Source organism: Hyalella azteca, unplaced genomic scaffold (assembly GCF_000764305.2).
Source record: "Hyalella azteca isolate HAZT.00-mixed unplaced genomic scaffold, Hazt_2.0.2 contig15032, whole genome shotgun sequence".
Taxonomy (NCBI): Eukaryota; Metazoa; Arthropoda; class Malacostraca; order Amphipoda; family Hyalellidae; genus Hyalella; species Hyalella azteca.
Window position 1 is genome coordinate 80,663 of NW_025944898.1, and position 25,226 is coordinate 105,888.

Sequence of the window (25,226 nt, forward strand, 5' to 3'; positions counted from 1 at the left end):
GTTGAGTCATGACGCTCACATTCGACTTATTCAATTTATTTCCTTCATTCAAAATGTGAATGTTTTCCGGAACTTGGTCATCCGCCAATCACGAGTCACAATGAACTACGTGAGTCAAATCTTAAGGTCGACAAATTCCTCAACTGTAACGATTGAACCTCAGGTTCAATCGTTACAATCGCTAGGTTTGTGGATGTGCGAAAATATCACCATATTTTGCACGCGTTAAACACATCATCTCTCGGCTCAGAGATAGAACTCCTGTAAAACTTCATATTGCTAATTATCTCTCAAACTTTTGTGTTCTGACCAAAATTATCCTCTGAAAGGAACAACTAACACCGTTAAATGTAAAATTGTAATAACTGAATATGCCGGGTGATCAGGTGAGTCAAATATTGAGGGGCTGACATCTTTGTTTGAAAATATGTTTGGCAAAACGCAATAATTTTCGGTTCTATTTCCCTAACAATAGTTTTGAAGGATTTTTAATAACGATGTAGCGTTTCTATCATTTAAAGAATAATTTTCAAAGCAATCCTAATTATTGAAATGAATTTTTAATTTTAATATTTCGTTTATCAAGCGTTCGTCATAGTGAATGAATGGCATAATTGATAAAATTTATTACAATATAATACCAACAAGGTTGATGTGTCTCATTTTTATTTTTCCAGGCTTATAAACAAGCCAGTAACGATCGAAGACCTCGAGAGGGCGCACAGAATTGTCTGCCGCAACCATGCCAGGGACCGCCGGAATGCATGAAGTTCTTCCTGTGAGCTTCAAAACGGAAATGTTCACTACACTACGAACACCAAGCCATTGTGCAAAAACCATAATTATTGATTTCAAATTTTAGCCAACTTATTTAATATTCGCATCGTCGCTGGCATACCCTGAGTGAAATATTCTGATAAACAGAAAATCATTAGCCATGTCGCGTGCATCCACCATTCGTTTATCATCCACTGCGAGTGAGGAGACAACCGTGAGCCTCACGTCCCCCACGACGCCTCCTTGCACATCCCCAGTGAACCTCACGTCTCCAACCTCAGCAAACAACGCGTCTTTCCCCCAACGCTCCACGCCTGTCAAGACTCGGCCGTCCTTCACCAAGCGCTTCTCCCAGAACATGTCCCCACTTCGCTCCCCATCGTCACCTCGACCCACTCCCCCTACTTCCCCCATGCCGGGATCCCCTAGATCCCCAGCAACTCCACTATCACCCAGATCACCCAGGGGTTCTCAACCGGGCTCACCCGCTAACAACAGGTACGTACAATATTTGCAAATTGTTCTATGGGTTCAAAATTCATCTGCATACTGGTGAGCAGGGAAACAAAATAGAGTATTCAATATGAATCTCATCTATGCTACGATCAGAAACACTTAAATGAACTTTACATATTCATGCTTATGACAAAGGCCAGTATACTAGTACATCTTTATTTTTATCCTATGAACAACTTTGGCCTAGCCTGAAATAAAAATCAGTTTCGTCGTTTGAAATCAATTCCGAAAAATGAACTGATACTACGCCTGGTACAAAATTTTGGAATCAACCAATATGAACACGAATAAATAACAAAACAAGAAACATTGGCACAAAAAAATACACACACACAAAAATGAACAAAAGAACATTGGCATATTTTTATCCGATGATAGATATAGATTATTTATCGTAGAGCCTCTGGCTTAAATTGCATTTTCTATCCCACTTCCTGACTATGATGGGCGGCACTGCATCATCGTCCTCAGACTGTATACTTGACAAGAAAGATGGGATGCAAGTATGACAATTTCGCCTAACTCGTAAGACGCATATCTCGCCACCCATTCTTGCCATTTAGCTTCTTCATGATTCTGAAGTGAAATCTTAATCATGATTTCTGAGCTCGTTAATAGTTTGTGTTAGCGTACCAGCACAGGTAAACGGGTTAAATCTTACTTGAACTTATACTGTAACCAACACAGACTCCTCATTTTTATCCAGGTGTATTCAGTGTTTAACATATATGTACATCTGTTGATCCAATCTATTCAAATCCGGGGCCAGCTCAGTTAGCATGTACTCATCAGCACAGTATGCCCGAACATAATTGATTGAAGAACAGACTAAATGAAGCTATGCAGGAGCATATGTTCAGTCTTGAAATGCCTAGCACCTTACAGACCAGGCAATAAGTCCAGCAGCTACCTCAAACAATCATCAGTTGTGGAAAGATCGGGTTCCAAATGCCGGATCCCTTGTGATTCAAGTCACGAAAAATTCAAGAATCGGCAACAGGCCACGGGCCTATTTCTTCGGTGCCGATTATTCTATTCCATTCTATTCAATCACATACAAATATGGCTGGATCATGACCGAGAATCTAGTACTGAACAGTTCGTGGCTTTGAGTAGCTATTTATGGGGCCGAAAGTACATATTCTTAACAATAAGCAACTACACCAATTTATTTGAAATAAATTTGCAGCAATAAGTGGCAAACTAAAATGAAAATAAAAACTTCTTCTCAGCAGTTAATAATATTTACAAAACGCGTTTTGAGAGAATAATAAAGGACATCATTGGGGTTTGAATTGCATTATCTCTGATAATTTCAAAGACCGACTCACAACCGTGAGCAATGCTGATCGACTGATCTCTCTAGCTTAAAAATGCTCAAAATTATCGTTCGATTACAGCCTCAATATTCGTGGAGTTCGTCGGAATTTTAACTTATATTAAATAAAATTTGAAATTATCTCAAAACTGAATATCTTAAGTCGGCATTAAGCATAATATTAAATGCTTAAAGTACTGTAACGCACTTCTGCTTGATTAAACCACAGTGGCCCAGTGGTTACAGTTCAGAGTACCAAGATTGGAGCAGAGAGGCGCGGGTTCGATCCCAGCTCTGTGCGCCAGTTTCTGGTCAGAATCGGCAAGGAGGCCGGACGGTTAAGCACAGCAGAATTTGGAGCAGGTGTGTTGTGAGTTCGAGATCGCAACAAGCTGTGAATGTTCTGCGATGTTAAGAATCGCGACAAGCCTACGGCCTAATAAACGCCGAAACCGCTATGCTATGCTATGCTAAATCCCCTTCCTCCTCCCCTCACTGCCAGTCCCCGCGTAGGAGGGAAGCTGGCGTATCTGGCGAGCCGCCGCACGTCGCGGGACAGCGAGACCGGGGACGTGGCCCCGCTCGTGTCGGCGCGGTACTGCAAAAGACGGCCATCAAATTTCCTCGAGCTCCCGGGTACGGCTTGAGTTGTTCTTCTTCGTTTTGGTTATGATTACATTGGGCATTTTTAAAATCCTTGATAATGGCTGTTCAAATCTTGAAATCACGCAAATATCATAAAAGCTGATCAAAAACAAAGAAACAATCACAAACCCATTTAAGAACACTGTTCATTTCTAGAAATTATTCAATGTAATATTTTCAATCATGTGTTGGTTACCTACTGTGAGAATTTAATTGCATATTATTTATATATGTCGAAAGTATTCGTTCGTTGTAATTATTTTTTGCAAAAATTTTTCAGATAATTCGAGTGTTAAGCAGACATTATGGAAGCGTTCAAATTGGAGCACCTACATTATATTTATTTGTGTTATTCAAAATAATAAGACTTGTTTACGTACATGAGGCAGTGCCGGACCACTATCGGCCGCGGGTTTGTTCTCTGCCCGAGCAATACAACCCGCGAGCCTGTGACCAGATCTACCGACTGCGCACCTTCTCCATCACGTCCAAGGGCGTCATCAACAGGGGTGACTCTCTTATCTCCAAGCGGTCCAAGTCCAACACTTCTGTGTGCTCAACGGTATCAAGGTTAATTTTTATGTCTGCATAATGAAAGATCTCTTGATCTTTGTAGTAAGAGATCTCTTGATCTCTAATTATTGATCTCTGCAAAAGAAATTGATCTCTTGTCTGATTTACAGTACGTAAATTATTGTCTTTTCTTGCTGCTCAAACCGTTACTTGTTAGATTGATTGATTTAATTGATTCCTTAGACCTTCCAGTCGTAGCGGCCGGAGCGGGGAGAGGTCGCCGTTTGAAGGCTCGTGTTGCGGCTCTTCCTACGTGTCTTCTGAAAATTCCGTGGGCATCACAAAGTATAGGGTTAGTTCCGATAAAAAGTAGATAAATACTGTTGTATTGACTTGATTCGAATGAAAAAATTTTGGATTGGATAAAAAAGATAACTGTTCTTTATGCATTTAATAATTTCAGCTATAAAATTTGGCTAATTTCATTTTCCAGAATTGATTTTAAGGTACGTTGTTTCTTCGAGGTTTTTAAATAATATAATGACAATTACGCGTGATAAAGTTTTCTTAAATGAAATTACACATCAGTATTCCTTGAAAATTTAGATTACATACACCCAGATTTTGCATTGAGTTTCAGTTTACAAGCTCTGCCAAAACTTCTATGCAAGTAAAGCTCGCACAACATCCGAGATGGACCACAATACCCGTGCTTTAATAGCTTCATGTTTTCGCGTCTAGTTTCGCTATGAGGTTTTCAGGCAGATCTGCTCCATCATCTCGGCTTTTCCTTTATTGTTCCAAAGAGTTAATGGAGTTGGTTGTCGGGTTTTCATTTGGGTCTTCCAAGATTCCAAGTAAGACGAAACCATGAAGATTATTTCTGGGGTTTCCAAACCTCTTGACGTTATCTAAACCGAGAGAATCATTCACGATGTGAATTTTTGTTGCATTATTCTATGATACCTCTGTCGGTATTCATTATTAATCGATAATCTTATATTTCCAAGTTGTGCTCCTGTTACATGTAGCACTGCTATGTATCATTATGCTTCAGGATGTTCACAGTTCTAGCTCACTTAGGATGTTCACAGTTCTCAAGTGAACAAATTATCAATATTGCCAAAAATTTCTTGTATGGATGTGATATAATATTGGTTAAAAATTCTAAATTTTATTGTGCTCGTAACAATGACTATTTTTCGTATCCAGAATTATTTAAGTTATCATTCTTTTGTTTGCTCTATTTTTCTAAAATCTTTCCTTGTGACCCTCGAGCTGATGATTTAACTGAATAGAATAAATTAATAATAATAGTATTAATAATAATAATAACAATAATAATATAATAATAATATTAACAAGAGTACAAAGCGTCGCTTCACTCAAAACATGTATTGAATTTGAGCCCGAGTATTTCGCAACGGACAAGTTTGCTCGTATACTTTTCAGTAGCTTTTTCCTTTATGATTTTTTCGCACTTCAATATGCAGAATCCGACGATATGTAGACCAGTTCAAATAGCTTCAATGTTTAGTGTAACTAATAGCTTATTTTTGTTCACATGTTACTGGAATTGTCTTATTATTAATAAACCCTTTCGTCGCTGATACATTTATCGTTGTCAATGCTATTCGTACCTAGTGGTTTTTAATTAAAAGCATCATTTATATCAAATATAATTTCAAGTATCAATTTCGTCGGGAAGAACAAATTGATAACAACTGAAGGCTCCAGTCCAAACCTCATTCACGGCGCACCGGCTTTCATTCCTTTGCAGGTCGTCTTGCTCGGCGAGTCCGGCGTCGGCAAAAGTGCCCTCGTGTCCCAATTTATGACGTCCGAGTACATGAACACGTACGACGCTTCCCTCGGTGAGTTCAGTTCATGCAATGCTGGTTCCTGAGCTCATTATTACTGAGCTCAGCTATTATTAATGATTTACTAGTATGAACAATCAAAATTTAATCCATGGCGGGGACGAATGTTCCCATATTATTTTAATAATCAAACCTCATGAAACGATCTTTTAGGCATGCATGATAAGGATATACATGACTCAAATATTAGCCTTCTTCACTCCACTTCGCCACTCACTTAACTCGCAAAAATTTTTTAAATCCCATTCATCAGCCACAACTTTTTTAATACTTTGAAGATAGATATATGCAAGTTTTCATGTTTGCCTGTACGGTAGCAGGATATGCCTGAACCGAGGAGCATAAATATAACCGTAAGACCTTGGATTGTTTGTGATCTCATAGAATATACTGACATAAATTACTATACTCAAACAAGGAAGTAGTACACAATTTGAATGTATAACTTGATACAATTCCAAGTTATAGAATGATTTACGGAATGTTGACACATTCTTTTTCCGATGACATTAAATTAGTTTATTATGAACGAAATTGTAGTGTCAATGTTCTTTATTCCAATCCACTTCATGGCTAAGGTCGTAAAACTTTTCTGGCATCATGATCTCGTACCACCATTAGTGGTGTGCCTTCGTCGGTCTCGTCAGGCCCTGGCAATTAATGGCTCCCGTCGAGATCCTTGCAGCTGCTTAATGAAGCTCTTAATCCACACCATATCCTCTGCCCTTAGTGATAACAATAAGCGTTGCAAGGAAAACCTTTTGTTTCCCTTGGCCTGATCTAATATGTATTATCTTCCCGATCTTTTAATGTGTTAACTTTGTTGTTTAATTATTTTGAACATCAATAATCTTGCAGACATCATGATGATAAAGTATGTTATGTAGGTATAGAGGTCACCTTTTTTTGGCAGCAGCTAAAATTATGTATAATAACTCGGACAGAAAGGAACGTGAAGCATTAGTGCATAAATTAAACAGAATATTCGTGGACAAGTTGTACAATATATTTCAAAAAATCTTGTACAACCAGAGCAATGCAATGTGCAGATGGAACACAAAAGCTTCCTTGTAATCCGGGCTCTGAATATAATGGCCAGCACACATGAATTGGTTGCTATTTTGAACTGCACGAAGGCGAGGAAAGATTGTCGTCCTTTTGGCATTTCTCTACTTTTTTTCGAAAATACGGAGCCTCATTTTGTGAAGCATCGTCTTTCAGGCCGTCTAATTACTTCCGGTGCTCAGGACGAGCCTGAAACAAACTGCCCACATAAAGGATGGAAATGTCGCTACTGATACGAAGGAAAAAAAAGTGTTGACATCCAAAGATTTTCCAACCTTTCTCCTGCATCACATAAAAACTTGACTCTAATTAAGTAGTGAATTTAAAATCATGCATTCCAAAATCAATGTTAGAGTTTATAATGATGAATATAATTTTTAAGTTGACTGAGCATTAATTTTTGAAGCTTATCAGGTTTATGATAGAATATTTCATTATGAATTACTGAGAAATAACCTACTTACGAATGGAATGCCGTAGCAATATTCAAGCGGTCAATTGCACAGAAGCCACACCGGAAGGACGCCTTGTTTAATTAGTGCAAACTTGTACAGGTTCTAAAAATTTTCTCTAACTAAAGGCAACGAGAATAAAAGGTTTAATTTTTTACCAAAGCTAGTATTTGATTAACTCTCGTCTGAAGAGAAAAAAAAACATTGTTTTCATTGCAAGTAAATGAACAGAGGGTTAATGTTAATATACAGAAATTACACATGTGACTTACATCGGGAAAAGTTTATATGAAGAAAGCATGCAAATTACGTTTCGTAATATACGTAGTATGGATAAATGTTTTCAAATGTGTAAAATAAATGCTTATTGATACGCATTTAAATACCTTGGCGGTAGAATAATATCAATATGAAATCCAATACTGGCATAATGATGATAATTTCAACAGATGACGAGTTCGGCGAGAAGAGCGTCTCGGTGTTGCTGGACGAGGAGGAGAACGAAGTTGTCTTCATAGATCATCCGGCGCACGAAATGTCGGTGGGTGCCGATACCGTATCTATAGTGCACTGCTAACTCTTAAGTCGCCACCATATAGTGCACAGTTGATTCCTAAGTCGCCACCATATAGTGCACAGCTGATTCCTAAGTCGCTACCACATAGGGCACAGCTGATTCCTAAGTCGCCATCATATAGTGCACAGCTGATTCTTAAGTCCCACCATGTAGTGCACAGCTGATTCATAAGTCGCCACCATATGGTGCACAGCTAACTCTAAAGTTCCACCATTCAGTGCACAGCTAACTCTTAATTCGCCTCCGTATGGTACGTGCACAGATAACACTTTAGTCGGTCACCGTCATCCGACCAGCAGGCTAGCTGTAACCACTGATTTGCTGCCTAGGGTGGATACGTACCAATCTAGCAATGGTCTTCACGTTTGAACTGCCCAGGAGTGTAATTCACACAAGTAATCAAACTTTGTAGATGAAATAAATTTTAATAACATAAAAAACACAATTAACAGGGTATCGGATGCTATACTGCATACGGTGTCTGATTACAGTGGTCGAAATTATTTTGCATAGGTCTGAAAATTAACGGAAAAAATTAAATAAATTTAATCAAAGAACTAGCCTAAAGTACTGCGTCTCGCGCCAACCATAACAGCCGGCGTCAAGACTAAAAATAAGACATTCAGGTGTCGCAACAAGGAAATTATCAACTACAAACAAAAGTTACGCGCCATGTGTAAAAGTTGAGGCAACACTAGCCGTTAAACTCTAGTTGTGAAAATGAGAAAATGCAAAGTCATCAGTCAAAAAACTATCGTTATAGTCCTCACATTGATGGATAGGGTTATTTTAAACTTAGCTGTCATTCACGCATATCACTTTCAATTGATGTTGTTTGTCATCCGAAAACGAAATATTGTTTATTGATATCTTCATTTATTTACACAAAGTTTATACCAAGCAGGTTGAGAACTGCCTGACGACGTAAAAGTCTTCAATTGATGTACTAGATCACAATCTAAAGTAGTATTAACCTCCTCATTGACTTATTAACTCAATGTTCGTAGCTTGCAGGTTGAGAACTGCTTGACGTACTGTCTTCAATTGATGTAATTGATCACAATCGAAAGTAATTTTTACCTCCTCTTTGACTTATTAACTCAAAGTTCGTATCTTGCAGGTTAAGAACTGCCTGACGACGTACTAGTTTTCAATTGATTTAGTTGATCACAATCGAAAGCAGTATTGACCTCCTCATTAATTTATTTACTCAATATTCGTATCTTGCAGGTTGAGAACTGCCTGACGACGTACGAGCCGCACGCGTGCGTGGTGGTGTACGCGGTAACAGACCGCGCGTCGTTCAAGAAGGCGGAGGACGTCTTGAACTACCTCTGGCGGGAGAGCTGCGTTGACAAGATGGCAGTCATACTCGTCGGCAATAAAGTGGACCTCGTACGCAACAGGAGCGTGTCCAGCGAAGGTATGGTGTCTTGTAATACCAAGGACTACATTACATGATTTTATCGAGTCACTGCATGATTTCACCGAGTCACTACAATGATAACATCGAGTTACTGCAGTGATTAAATCGAATTACTGCATGATTTCAGCGAGTCACTGCATGATTTCATCGAGTCACTGTATGATTTTATCGAGTCACTGCATGATTTTACCGAGTCACTGTATGATTTTAGCGAGTCACTACAATGATTACATCCAGTTACACACTGCATGATTTCATTGAGTCACTGCATGATTTCATCGAGTCACTGCATGATTTCATTGAGTCACTACAAAGATTTTTTCGAGTCACTGTATGATTTTATCGAGTCACTGTATGACTTCAGCGAGTCACAAAAACAGCGAATTTAATTCAGTTGATATGATTTCAACCATTCTAGGTCTCTATATTAGGTATTCCAAACAATTTGTTTGCACAAATTTCCAAAATCTATTTTTAAGTCCAAATTAAATAGCTAATCCACTAAAAAATAAACAAAAATTAATCGTATCTAAGAATAAAAAGTGTCAAAGCTAAGCTCTATCCCAGTTCGAAAATTCAGGAACATGGATGCAATCCGTAGTTAGTACAGAATTACTTAAAAAAATTCATAATTTTTTCGGATGATTCATATTCATACAAAGAAACTCAGACTATGAGATAACCAATTAAACATAATAATTTAAATTGCAAATTAAATTCATTCATGCTCACCGAAAGTTCGAAACGCTTGAATTGCAAAAACACAAATTCATCACCGAGAATCAGCTCTATTTAATTGCTGCTGTCATTAAAATGCTTCAGAATTAAGTTTATATCGAGCAGCATTTTGTATTAATCTACTTCGCAATTTAAACACTGGGTTTGATTTCGAGGTTCATCTCTGACCTAATTTCGTTCCCGCGGAAAAAAACCCGAAGCAACAAGATGTCGGGACTCAATCGCTGCAAAGAAACTTTTCGCTAAAAATAATGTTAAAGCTGACCTCGGCGAACTCGATTCGCGACCAAATACAACAACTTACAAATAACAAGCAAACCGATAATAGCGTACGAAAATCTCAAAGAAAATTACTGACTTTTGAGACTGTCTGAAGAAAGTTGCACGGCTTGTCTTTCGGACTTTGATTTTTTATTTAATAATTTTACCCGCCATCGCAATAAATGACTTATAATAGCAGAGCATTAATAACAAAACAATTCCATTCATTACACCTCCGAATGCATGATTTGTTCATCAATAAAATTACTTGGACAGAAAAAATAAAACCTCGGAAATACAGTATGTCCAATTCATTATAAGACGACGAATATGTACCTTAAATGATCTTTAATTTAATTGATTGATGATGACCGGCAGAAGGCAAAGCAGCGGCCACGCACCACGACGCGAAATTCATCGAGACGTCGAGCGGCCTCCAGCACAACGTGGATGAGCTGCTGGTGGGGGTCGTGAAGCAGGTGGGTGGATGGGCTGCTGGTGGGGGTCGTGAAGCAGGTGCGTGGATGAGCTGCTGGTGGGGGTCGTGAAGCAGGAGCGTGTGAGGCAAGAGGCGTGTGAGGCAAGAGGCGTGTGAGGCAAGAGGCGTGTGAGGCAAGAGGCGTGTGAGGCAAGAGGCGTGTGAGGCAAGAGGCGTGTAAGGCAAAAGGCGTTAGAAGAATTATATTAAAGATTTAGGCAGTGCCGGTCATTATTGCAGTACTTTTAGTACTGCAATAATGAACTTTGTTTTAATACTTTTATAGTATTTGTACTCAGGCTCATCATAGCATTCTGTTCAATTCCACTGAAGAATTTTCTAATGCGAGTTGAACGTTTCGATTGAAATTCACACTTTCCCTTATCCAGCAAAAATCAAACAGGCAAATACGACAAGCATCCACATTGTCATAGCCTCAAGGAAAATTCTTTTGCGATCAATAATAATTTCTGTTTGAATTATTTTTTTATCCTAAAATAATCGCATTAATCCTACATCTTTTGGGCAGATTCGCCTGCGTTTGGCGGCCAAAAAGAAGCGCTTGAAGAAACTCTCGATGTCACGTACATCGCTGTCGCTGCAGGCTGCCAAGGACATATTGCACAAAATGTGCACCATAGATTCTAAGTCCAAATCTTGCGAGAATCTCCACAAGCTTTAAAGCTTGTGTCTAGTCTCTTTGAATTATGAATAATGAATTAGAATCTGCACTGTTTCTCTCGGGAGCTTCAACACATTTCTCTCGAACTCAGGCTTTCAGGCTTTTCTTAACGTTCTGTTCAATTCCACTGAATAATTTTCCGATGTGAGTCGAACGATTCGTTTGAAATTCTTGATAGAATTTTATTGTTAGATTCAACGCTTCTTCTAAATAATTGTGAATGTTTCCGAAATGCTTAAAAACACTTGAACATGTTCGCACCAGCTAATCAAACTATAACAATAATCAGCTATTTCCAAAATTTCTCGCAATTACTCAATTGTAATCGTGACAATAATCGTAAAAGATATATAATCAACTGTTGCTAAGAAAAAGTGTGAAGCGGTAGAGTGGCTAATAATTGAAACTTAACATATATTTCCATGCAAGTCAATAGATTCTTATACTTTGCGTTTAATACATTAATGTTGTATATATTCACTTACCATTTTTCTTCATTATCATCACCTAAATTTTAGTTATTTACTGTTAATATTATTTAGTTCATGATAATTTTTACATGTTTCGAATTGTTGCTGGATTGTCTGTCCACGTCATATACTCGGGCTTCGGATCCCAGCTCGCAAATTTTAGCGAGGCAGCCTCATCTATCAATAAAATTAGTTATTTACTACCATATTTTCCAATGCTATCTGCAATTACCACTTTTTATGCTCAAACATTTCACCATCGACAGAATTTGTTCATATTTTAAAATGTTTCATTTGAATGAAATTGAAAGGGTTAACTATCAATAATTATTATTGTTGTAGTTTGTTACTTCGCACTCGTTTAAGCGTTCAGGACACGCAGCGCGCATTAATTAATGTTCGAGATAATTAATCTCGAATAAATTCCATTTATTAAATTCACGAAACGGTCCTTCAGGGTTGCATTATACATATTGTATAATAAATAAACTTAGAGTTTGTACAAATTCACGCTAACAGATATTCAAATCTGATAATAATGCAGTGGAAACGAAAGACCTTGAGTTTCTGTCGGAATTTCGGGATTTAATTTAAATTTGCAACAAAATATTGAAGCAGTAAGGACGTATCAAATCGAAGAGAAAAATATTCGTATATGCAGATTATCAGTGAAATTTGAAGACTCGAAATAATAGTTTACCTACTAAAATTATCCCGAAAGTAAAGAATTGTCGTTTTAGTATGGAATTTTTTCGACACAGATCGACCATGAAAAATTCGAGCAATATCTGATGTTCAAATGGAATTCTAGATAATAAATATGTTATAGATATTAAAGATTTACAAACCTAAAAGCTGTTTTCAAATTGATTTGAAAAAATTCTGCGAGTGGTTTTTTACGGCAAAGTGTTTAGGCAAAATATAGTTATTCTGCCAGTTTCATCATATCTATTTTTTAGGCACGTGTGTAGGTAACTGTGTAGCGTATTCACTGAATGATCTACCTCTATATATAAATGACTATTTTTCTAACTGATGATTTTATTTTTATCTTAAAAGTCCACCGCACGAGTCTCGTTGTATAAGGATATCTTAAGAAAAAATAGCGCTCATAGATATATAGGGAGGCAATTAAATATATGTAGCTTCAGAGTATATTCAATGCTATGCCTTGCCTTGTAGTGTGTTCCTCTCGTATAATATTTTTAAAAAGTGTCGTGTCATTTGCACAATGGGAAGAGAGATTAAATTGCCACTAGAACATGTGAAACAAATATGTGCAACCAGCAGTGAACTCGAATGAAATGGAATGAAACAGCAGTGAATGGAATGCTCTGTCAATCTGTAATAAACGCTTTATATGTCAGTAATCAGTATTTTACAATGAGTATGAGGTCACTGAGCTCATCTGTATTTCCTTATTCCTGTACATGACTCATACATTGACTGCATAGCTATGAAGCGCAGCATGACTCATACATTGACTGCATAGCTATGAAGCGCTGCATGACTCATACATTGACTGCATAGCTATGAAGCGCTGCATGACTCATACATTGACTGCATAGCTATGAAGCGCTGCACGACTCATACATTGACTGCATAGCTATGAAGCGCTGTATGACTCATACATTGACTGCATAGCTATGAAGCGCTGCATGACTCATACATTGACTGCATAGCTATGAAGCGCTGAATGTAACTCAATAGTTCTCAACCAGCAACTTTGTAGCATTGATACGCTAATTGCCATAGCAGCAACTAAATTAGACTGGTAATTGTCGGCCTAATTTCTTCATAATTATAACTTAATTTTAAGATTTAATCATCGCACCAAACGGGACAACATCGCTATATCCGCTGCTGGTCTAATTCAAAGCAATCAAATTGCAATTGAATGTTATCCTGTTTTGCAACTCCATTTCGATCCTGCCAAATATCAATTGAACCTATGGGATTCAGAGGTAGACGGTGGTGCATCTGCCTATTTATTATTAATACTAGTGCATAAAATAATCAAAATTGATCTCCTAGTATGATTTGTAAAAGTTCTTTAACATTTAATGAACTAATTATGTAGTAGCTAGTTGGGGCACATTTTTTGTATTTCTTCCTTTATCCCCGTTAAATAACATTGAAGACAAATGAAACGTTTTATTAACCTATTTTTCCTTGCAATGTTAGGTTTATAACTGAATTAAAAATCTGAATTACTTAGTAATTATGTTTTTAATTTATTAACAAACTCTAACATTGAGGAGTCGAGAATATTTTGTCAAGACCAATTGGCGAAGAATTAACAAGATATTTTGCACGGATTTTAAATGCATGGATTCTTTACATGAGAACCCAATTTGTAAAATTTTGTTATTGGTGCATCTTCGATACCGTGGATACATTTTTCGCAGATAAATGCTCATATACTTTTATATCGGTCTAAGATTATCCATATTATTAACAGAAATAAAATATTTTCTTGAATAATGCGCCGTGGATACTGAAAATGAACTCAATTTTTACAAAAAATAATTTTGTTCAAAGAAAACATGATGAAAGACTCGCATCAACGTAAAGGTTTATTAGTCACGACATTGTTCATTGGGTTTATACATTTAATGAAATCGGGACATTAGAATACATTACCGGCAAGTCTACAGTAAATTAGCAGTAAGAAATTTTAAAAATAAGTTGGAATGAAAGTCACTGATTGCATATGCATGAAGTCAAGTGGCGCGGCCTGCGCTATATTGCCATCAAAAAACCTGCTGGTTAGAGAATTTGATTATATTTCGACGTCCCTTTATTTGCGGTAGAAAAAATAAAAAAAAACTATGATAATTTAATCGTCTTATGAATCTATGGTGTTGAATTATTGCTTGAACCAATAGAAGAATTATTGTTTGATTTCTTCGAACTTTTCGTAAAGTTTCCTCGAAAAATATTTAATGCGATATAAATTAGGGTTTCGGAATTATCAGCATTGGACATCATTGAAAAGTTATATCACTTTTCCCTCCATCAGTCTTTGAACTCATCATCAGTCGTGAAACTCGTCATAAATCTTATATATCTCAATCAGCCGTGAAACTTGCCATGAATTTTGTATAATTCCATCTGTCGTAAAACTCGCCATATATCATATATACTCAATTAATCGTGAAATTTGCCATAAATCATATAAATCTTTTTCGGTTGTAAAACAAAGTCTTCTCGAGCAACAACAGTCAATACTCATTTTTTTTTCTAAATACCGATCAGCCGATTATTTCTTTCACTTAATACATTCAGCAGCCCACGAATGACGTTTAGATTTTAGGCACCAGAACTGAAGATAGGAATAAATCCGCCCTGAGGGGAGCTCACTTGGCCTCAAAAGGGGTGCTTACGTGGCCGCAAAAGGGGCGCTTACTTGGCCTCAGGTAGGGGCGCTTAATTGGCCTCAGGTAGGGGCGCTTAATTGGCCTCAGGCAGAGGCGCTTAAGTGGCCTCAAAAGGGGCGCTTACTTGGCCTCAGGCAAGGGCACTTAAGTGGCCTCAAAAGGGGCGCTCACTTGGCTGCAATAGGGGCGCTCACGTGGCTTCAGGAAGTTCGCTTAATTAATTGGCCTCAGTGAGGCGCGATCACTTGGCCTAAATGTTGTCAGAGCGACGTATGGAGGCCATAACGAGTTCAATGTTGTTGCCTCGCCAGTAATTATTCAATGTGTTAAACAAACGTATACAAAGGTAGAGTTACGCAGAATATACAGGCATAATACAGGATATAATCATCAGTCAGGCTACAATTTTTTTATGCTTGTCTTCATCTCGGTTACTCAAAATTTAACCTTTGACGTCTTCACCAAGTTATTGAAGCAGACGCCAAGACTTTTTTGTCATAATTTAAAAGTGCAAAACTTGCTAAATTTTGACTGATGCGATGTAGGCTGATCTAGATGCACGCTAGCGAAAGTAGGATAAGAGTTTAATATTTTTACATCACATTAAAACTATATTTAAGATATATGAATTGATGAGATACTCCGCATAATATCTCCCAGCTATCGGTTTTTTTCTCGGGTTGGCCATGGACCTGCAGTTCATTTTCTGTGTCCAAAATTCAAGGGAGACTCAAATAATGAGAACCTTTTGATATAAATGGCAGTAGTATAGTATAGTATAGTATAGACTGTATAGTATAGTATAGTATAGTATAGTATAGTATAGTATAGTATAGTATAGTATAGTATAGTATAGTATAGTATAGTATAGTATAGTATAGCCGTGGTTGCTGGTGTTTGCGTGCCAAGGCAGACATAAAAACATACTCATCTGAGCTCAAAATTCAGGACGATATCATGCGTGGCTAACAAGAAAAACTTTCGTGTATCTGATCCAGTGTACTTCGAATATGTCGGAACACTTAGAAAATAATATTCAAAAAATTTTCTGGGTCGACGATCAAATCAATGCACTAGCTTGATAAAATTTCAGTTTCTCAAGTAATTTAGATGCTTATAGCGGCTGCTAAATCGAACAAGAAATCGTTCATTACAAGAGGTGATTTTTATTCATTTTAGTCAATAAACTTTCCAACGCATACCATCTCTGACTAGCGTCATACCGAATCCCGTCATCCCAATTCCCGTCATCCCAACTCCCGTCATCCCAACTCCCGTCATCCCAACTCCCGTCATCCCAACTCCCGTCATCCCAACTCCCGTCATCCCAACTCCCGTCATCCCAACTCCCGTCATCCCAACTCACGTCATAATTATGAAACTAATATGTACGGCAATTAAAGGAAGTCTTATATCAACTCATACTTTAGGAAATATAATAAAAGTTTAATTTTTTATGCAGCTTCCACTTGAGACTTCAAGCCTCATATGCACCAGCCTGTCATCGTGATGCCTCAGCCTCATGGTCAATTATTATTATTGTTCCTCTATTAGTCTATTTCTATTACATCCAAATCTCATTGTAAAATACTTACCTGTGGCATGTAATTCATCTTATTTTGATTGACAATTATTTATGAATATTTTATTGTAAACAGAGATGATTATATTTTACCGTTACCATCACCAATCGATGCATCGCTAAAACTTCATGAAGAAAATGAAAGATTTACAACTCGATGTGTTATAAATGGTCCCTTACATCAGCTTAAAAACATATAAAATTAACTGTAACTCTCGAAAAAATCACTAGCATTTTGATTAGCCCTCGTTGAACAAAAATATTTCACGTGTACCCTTATCCTTGTGAGAAAAATTAATCAAAATGTAACTACGCCAAAGAACAGTCCAGATCCAAATTTTAGCTTCTGGTTTTAGAATCCAAGGTTAACCTGCCGACTAAACACAAACATCAGGAACAGCGCGAGTCTTGGACGAATCAGAAGGAACGTTTTATTGCTGAATGCAAAAAGTATCATGCTTAACTTGTCCCGTGCTTCCCAAGGTTGAAGCAGATCAAATGCCTTGCAAAATATTCCAGTTTTAGGTGTCCGAGTAGTTTTTTACACCTAATGAACCAGCAATCAATTTGAGCAGGTTTTTATGCTCTGCAGATTCGATTTGCTTTATTGATACAAAGAAGATGAAGAAGATGTCTAAAAATTTAACCTACTTCTGTGACATCAAAAAATATTTTATTGTAACTTTCCAATGAAATAGCAATCAAGAAAAGATAAGCTGCAGTGGCTCAGATTTAAGGGGAGCATGTACGTCAATAATATGCGTTTAAAAATGCCTTTTTAAAGACAACACTTCTAAAGAATTCCAGTGTTTCCGATGTTATACTTGTACACTGAATTTATTATTTTATTTTTAAATATTAAAAAATTTAATTTTTAATTTTTTTTTATTATGAGGAAAAATGTAAATTTTCAAAATTATGTATTCTGTTAATTGATTCATGCATTGTCTCCACCTTTACGAAATTGTGCAAAATTTCAGATTGATTGGAGATGTATAAATGTGTTACAAATCGATTACAGGATTTGTAGCAGACAAACAAACAAACAACAAGAAGTGAAGTTAAAGAGAAGTGTTGAACAAATAAAACTTTTTTATGTACGGACTGATCATTTTGAAACTTGGTACACATATATAAAAAAGAAATCTAAGAATTTTTTGCTCGTGTAAATTTTGAAGAAATTGAAGAAAACGGGAAAATAATAAAAAAAACGGCAAGAAAAGAGGGGTGGGGGTACTGTGAAACTAAAGGGGGGGTACTCCTGATTTAATTACCGTACTACAACATCGAGAGACATATCATTCGATTCGTAAAGACCATATCTAGCGATCAACCGATTTATTTTTTCCAATTAGTATCATTTTTGTTTGGTAATTTATCTGATTTCTTCACAATGTAATCACAACGTAATCTAAACGTTGTTCTACGATTAAGTTTCAAATGATATCAACCCACCATGATGTAAAAAACACACACGTCGGCGATTGAAAATTAAAAAAATGACTAATCAAAGTTGACAACACGACAGCTAAAACCTAATATGAACTCGAATCGAAGTTTTGCAACATTCATTTCAGTCGTCATATCCTTGTAAGGGATTGCAATAGGACTCGTGTAGTTTGTTATATTAAGTTTAGAAACATCACCGATACGACTTTGCCCGTGAATGGCTCATTATTTATTATTGTTTCATGATCCGCCACGGAGGCACGTGCTTGCATTTGTTGTGATTATTATTTGCTTGCAATTCAGCGGTGCATACATTGTCGTTAATTCATAGAAATACATGTTTCTTATTCATTTGTATATTGCGTTAGGTTCCGTATTCAGTGTTTAGTTGATTATTAATTATAATAAATTTGAGTTTGCTTTTAAATTACAGAAATGTTCCGTAGAGCCCAAAGTAAGAACAAGAGCAAATTAAACGCACGGTAATATTCTTGTATTGTATTTATTTTTATTTTTGTATCTGTCATCAGTTTATTTATGTATTTATTCATTGAATGTTAGGTTTAGCGAAGGCTTTGTTTACTTATCTATCGAATAGTCCAAAACAACCTCTTTTGTGAGAGTAACAGCTAACCGCTCTGAAATGCATATCTTAAACACGTTCCTTGCGTTTTGAGCCATATGTGTAGTAACAGTGATGTTCCACTGCTGCGTATTGGGACACCAGTGTACCAAACACAATATTTTACGCAGTTTCGATAAAACACACATAACTCCAAATCTCGTCAGTAAACTTTCTCTTATATAATAGTTTTGTTAACATGAAGGTTCACTGCACGGATTCAAATCTAAAACTTTACAACCGTCACAGGCGTAAGGGTTAGCAACAGTTATAATTTTCTTACCTGGGCTTTCAATTAGTTTCAAGTTTCTGGACTACAATATTATTAGGGTGGGGTATTCATCCTTTTGAACGTGGGATGAAATTCTTCCAATCTGCGTACTATTGAAATAACTGCGTAAAATATTTTCGGCTGTACATATTGCATGCCGGAGTCAGAAACAATACATTATTTCTTTTAGAAAATATTGAGGTAGGGTACACTTTTGGCAGAAAAATACTGAATCCCATTCAAAAATTCAATAGTTATTCTTTATTTAATCTAATTTTTCCGCGAACCAAATTTTAAAATAAGTAGGATTGTTGCCACACAATTAACGAGAGGTATGGAGCACGTCCATAACATGACGTTGACTAAATTCACTATTAAGAAAAAAAATGCTTCCAATACCGATAAAACTGATATTAAGAGTATGGTTTAATTCTCTTCTCTGTACACAAACTTTGCAATCTCACATTCCATATTCTAAACATAACCCCCGTTTAATCTTTTGTAACCTATGTGTAAATCGGTTTGCCATTTTAAATTTTATTCATGCGTACCAATTTGAAAATCAGATTTAATTTTTCTCCAATCTTCTCCTCCCGTTCCTTCAATCCTTTCCTATTCACCAACTAAGAATAAATTCTCAGATCCTGGTAATATACAATATACGGATTCGATATAAGTATCCTGGATACGCGCACCAACAGCATCCCTTTATGTATTTATGTCGGATGAATTTAAACATACTAACAAAATCACAAACAAATCTAACGAAGAACTTGCATTTATCACTGATTGTTACATGAAATGTTGAAATAAATATTTGGATGAAATTTGATAAAAAAGACAGTGAAAGATATAAGGATTGAATTTTTCAATCAAATCCCGAAATTGCTTTGCCTCAATATTTAATCCCTTAGAAACATTCCTGTACAGGGCAAAAAAAGTCGCGATTATGCATCAGAATAACCTATATATGTTCAGTACCTCAATAAATTATATTTTCACGATTCCTTATGTGTCATATATTTGCAATGTCTATATATATGTGAATGTTAATCTGACATTGTGAACATGTGATATCAACACGATGTGTGTAAATATGTGTCATTATTTACATTTCGAATGAAATGGCATAAATACCAACAAAGAAAGAAACTAAACTTATATAATAATATGATTGATGTTGAATTATATTAAAAGTTTGCATTTAATTAGACGGCAGCTGGCGCCTTTACCAATGAGGTCAACAACATTTCTGACGACAAGCTAATCAGTTTGACAATCTATCACTATTCATGATTTAATCTTTTGTTTTTTTATGATCAAAAATTTTATGCTCAAACATATTTGCTAGACATGTTATATTATGTACTTGGTACATAGGCAGCCGACAAAGTCGGGTATACGACCGTTGAAAGACACAAGCCTCACTCACAGCCGCAAATTTTATGTTACAAATGTTCGAATTTCACTTCTGATTTCGCATTTGCAGTGACATGCGAGTTGTACATACAAGACCGTACGAAAATGTTTTCGGATAATAAAAACAGACCTCTACCAACCCCATATAAAAACTCAGAAACCTAAATTATGCGCCAAGCGAGTGTTTTCGCCTTCTCCTATTAATTAAGTTTCTCCTGGTCTTTACTGATTGCCTTTTGCCTCTTTTGCACTTTTCTAACCATTTTCAGTACCATAGGCACCACCATCTTTTACGAGCGATGGTGAATTCAATCAGCATCCTAATTTAATTTGTTAGTATTTAAGGTCGAAAGTTGGTGAAAATGGCCCTCGATAAAGCCCTAATGTGTTCACTATAGAGTTGGTCGGAGTGATACTCGATAACGCCCTAATGTGTTCACTATAGAGTTGATGGACTGGCCCTCGATAAAACCCTAATGTGTTCACTATAGTTTTGGTAGGAGTGACCACTCGATAAATACAACTTGGATTATCCAAAACATAACAATCGAATTTATTTAGGAGCACTCGGAAGCCAACAATTCACACCAAACACGCTAATAAGAAATAAGAATCCTGTTTCTGACTAGTCCACCAAGTTTTTGACAGACTTCTTGCTCTCAAATCAGTTCTGAACGGTTTGGATCCTGAACCGTTCAAATATTTTTTTTATCGAAAACCCTCTTTTGGCAAATTTGAAAGAAATCATAATTAAAAATGAAAGGACAGATAAAACTGATCAAATTGATGACACCTCAAACATGTCACTCCGCGATGACAGCTATATAGGTAGACTGCGCTGCAACAATTCCTGTCAAGCTTGGGCGCCAATTGCTCCACGCTTCCTATGTTCCAGATAAAATCTTCCTAACTATGTACGTAATCATAAATTGTATTTTCGCTAGAGTTTTTAATACTTTTATTAAGTTCGTCTGAACCAAATTTTGTGAATTAAAATTAGTTTAACCTCTAACAAGGTCAGTCCCAATAAAAACTTTGTTCAGAAAACGTGCTCATCCAGCAAACTGTCCGCAAAAAATGCCGATTCCTCAGCCTCACAAAAAAATTCAATTTCCCAAGCTTCACAACACTTTTAGGTATCGCTAGTTTGAGAGACAGATTTTTATTTTATTTTATTGCCCCCTAGATACACTAATGCAATTGAGTTCTCATAATGGGATATGAACGGTGAAAATTTAGAGAACTTTAATCGGATGGAACTTCACTTCAATCTTTGACTTGGCAGAATACCTTGCCTTCTTATCGTCAACTATGGATCACCTTCAGCACCAAACAACCAAATTGAAGGAAAATGCGGACAACGTTCGATCGGCTAAAGCTGAATGCCAGTAAGTGCAAGGTTATGATGGACAAATGCAGGAGCGACAGCTGGCTGAGGGCTGGGGAGAACGAAGTAAATGAGTATATGTATTTTTAGCGCATTTTCTCATTTATGGGAAAAATGCACTATTGTGCTCGCCATGTCCGTCTGTCTATCTGTCCGTCCGTCCGTGACCACGTTTTCGTCGACGAGAAAATGCGCTCTCTGTCACTCACTGCAGTGAGTACAGAGTTATATTTTTCCACGTTAGCCCGGCTTAGTCCGTCCTTGATAATTCCGGCAATTTTTGATAGCATAATCCCATCATTACCCTAATCTCTAGTCCCGTTATTGATAATAAAGCTTATTTATCCTCATTAAATTAAGACCAGTATACCGGTATATAAGTAGAAGATGGGACTCCCATTTTAATCTCTTTTCAAAATATTTAAAAATCTATTTTGCACCTTTTAAATTTGAAATTTTACCAATTTTAACCAATATACCAAAATCTAATTTCCATTTTGATCTTTACTGAAGTTTTCCTTATTTTTTTCAGCCCTTCTGTATTCTTCCTCTCAGGAGTTAATCATTTAGATGAACTAAATGGCAAACAATGTTCACAAAGAGGCTCCTGTTTTGCCTCATTTCTGTGGACCGAAGGGAGATTTAGACTCCCATAACCACTATAAATATAGTTACAGGAATGGTTGTTAATTGTGCCTAATTGTGGCGCATTGAACGACGCTTCGAATTTGCACTGTCATTGAGAACCTGGAACCTGAAATTTCAGGTTCCAGGTAATATTCCGACAGATAAGTATCCTGGATGCGTGCCCCGACAACCCCCATATACGAGGGGGGACCCTAAAGAACCGGAATGTTTTTTATTTATTTATTTATTTATCTAAAATTTTCCCTTAACATTAGCTGGAGCGAACTCCAAGTCACTTGGGACAGCTCCTAAGTTCGCCAATAATTCTACGTCGATCTTCAATGATTTGGTCCCTAATTTTTCACAACGTTTTCATAAGTGGGTAAGTATATATAGAAGGAGGACCTGCGCGAGATAAGTCGTCATTTGACATTTTCGTTTTTTTTTTGAAGTGGGAAAACCACTAAAAAAACTTGCATTCTCCCCATAGCATCATCCAATAGCATTTCATTTCCAGTTTTTCAAAGAAGAAAGCAAAATTTGAAGACAACACGTTGCTCGCGGAAATCAGATATCTTCGCAAAATGATGAGTGCTCACAATAAGTGTCGCAAAAAATTATGATAATAGTACACGGCCTTCAAGGGCAGCAATGCTTGTCACACTAACTGATGAATGTCAGTAGCATATGCACATGCAGGTAGAATGCGGTCCATCCAAATCTTAGCCCATCACACAGGCAGTCCGCTTTTTTTTTGGGGGGGGGGTCGCCCTTCGTATTACCATGCCAAGATTCAGAACACAAACCAACACACAAACTTTGATAATTTTTTTCATGAGATTTGTCCAAGTTTGCGTTTGAAGCGTGTCAGCACTAATACTCGTTTATATTGGAAGTTCGGGCGCTCATCCAGGATAATTAATTATCGTATCGTTACATTTTATGGACCCATGTTAGGAATGATGGATAGTACACATGAACGCTGTGCATCCAGATTTGTAAATGAAAATTTGGGGCTTCAAGTAGCCCCGAATGACTATCGATTCTTAAACATCGGTTAGAAAACTATTGAAAATTTAGTGAAGCAGAGGAATTAAAAACTGTGTTACACAAAAAAATCATGTTGAAACTCAGTGGTATTTGAAGCACTCGTATGTGCGCATTAAAAAAATGCATTCTGACAACATTAGTAAGGCAGTAGCATTTCATAGTTTAGCTGCACTTGCTAGATGGAAAATGTGACTGACTTGCAGATATAGTACCTCTCAATGACAGTGCAATTCGATGTTTATATGCAATTCGATGTTCGCATTCGAAGCGTCGTTAGATTCGCGACAATTTGTCACAGCAACTAATCTTGCAACTATTTATAGTGGAAGTCTAAATCTCCCTTCAGTCGACAGAAATGTGGCAAAACAGAAACTTCTTTGTGAACATTGTTTGCAACTTAGTTCATTTCAATAATAAACTTCTAAATAAGGCTCAGTGTGTGGGGATGCGGGGAAATTTGGAGCATTTCTTTATACCCTGCGATCTAGCCAAGACATAAGAGTAAAACTAGTTTTTAGGCGTTAGCCTCGCGGCAGCTCGTATATATACGTACGCGGAAAAAACTGCAAATGCCGGACTTCTGGGATTTTCCTGTCAGTTGATATAGTTTTTTTAACTTCTTTTAAAGCCTTTAATAACATACTTTCATGAGTCTAACAGTAGTAGAGTCCGAAAAAATTATTTCTTATGCGTTAAAATGAATTTCAGACCAACAGACGACAATTATTTTGTGTTGTATTATTGTAAATTGAGTATTCAAATTTATTTGTATTTGCTCGAATAATAAATAATTTTTATGTGCATACTGTTATCGTAAATATAGTGTAAAAATATACATTAGTTGAAGAAGAGCAAATACACGTTTCGTGCGGCCTCTGTTTCATTTTAATAAATAATTATCGTCGGCTACCATTTAACATTCAACCTTTTTTTTAAGTTCTTACATCAAAATGAAAAAACGAAAAAACAGTCATTCAATACTGAAAATATAGGCTTTTTACGACAAATAAAACTGCAGGCTCAAATTCATCATCGAAAATTTCCCTTTCCTTAAAATGAGGTGATAAAATAAATTACCTATGGAATGTTAAATTTGAATGATATTACAAACTGTAATTAGATTTATAATTATGCAGGCGATTCTACAATATATTTTATTAATTATTTTTACATATATTGTAATTAATTATCTTACGTGTAATTAACCATCCGAGACAATGATTTCACTATAGGGGGTCCCGAATTCAATAAGTTAAGATTAATGATAGTCTGTAACAGCCTATAATCCTGCTTGAATTTCCAAACGACCATTCAATGTTAAAAAGAAGACAATTAAATATTCGATGAATACAGAAGAGTTTTTATTCCTTCTACGGCACAAGTACGAAATGACGGCAGCAGTATCATAATCAATCACTCAATAAAAATAATTTGTCAATTATATAACATGATTAAATAGGAGTTTTTTAAGTTAGATAGATTTGAGATTTTACTTTTATTATACTGTTATTATATCGGCAATCGCTCTGATTTCGGTCACGTTGCGTCCGCAGTGGTCAGTAACGGCACGTTGTAAGTCCTTAAATGAAATAGGTTACGGCAAAAATCGTGCAGAGAGAGAGGGTTTTAATGAAACACTGG

At 36.6% G+C, this 25,226-nt stretch overlaps 1 protein-coding gene across 1 annotated transcript; it reads left to right on the plus strand.

Moving 5' to 3' along the window:
- The first annotated feature begins 1,183 nt into the window (after nt 1-1,183).
- LOC108679500 (GTP-binding protein GEM) lies at nt 1,184-11,803 on the plus strand. Its single transcript, XM_047884252.1, has 9 exons — nt 1,184-1,275; nt 3,114-3,247; nt 3,646-3,826; nt 4,013-4,121; nt 5,550-5,643; nt 7,616-7,707; nt 8,974-9,166; nt 10,547-10,647; nt 11,176-11,803. Exons 1-9 carry the CDS (start codon nt 1,190-1,192, stop codon nt 11,326-11,328), a joined length of 1,143 nt encoding a protein of 380 aa, XP_047740208.1. The 5' UTR covers nt 1,184-1,189; the 3' UTR covers nt 11,329-11,803.
- Nucleotides 11,804-25,226: the final 13,423 nt, after the last annotated feature.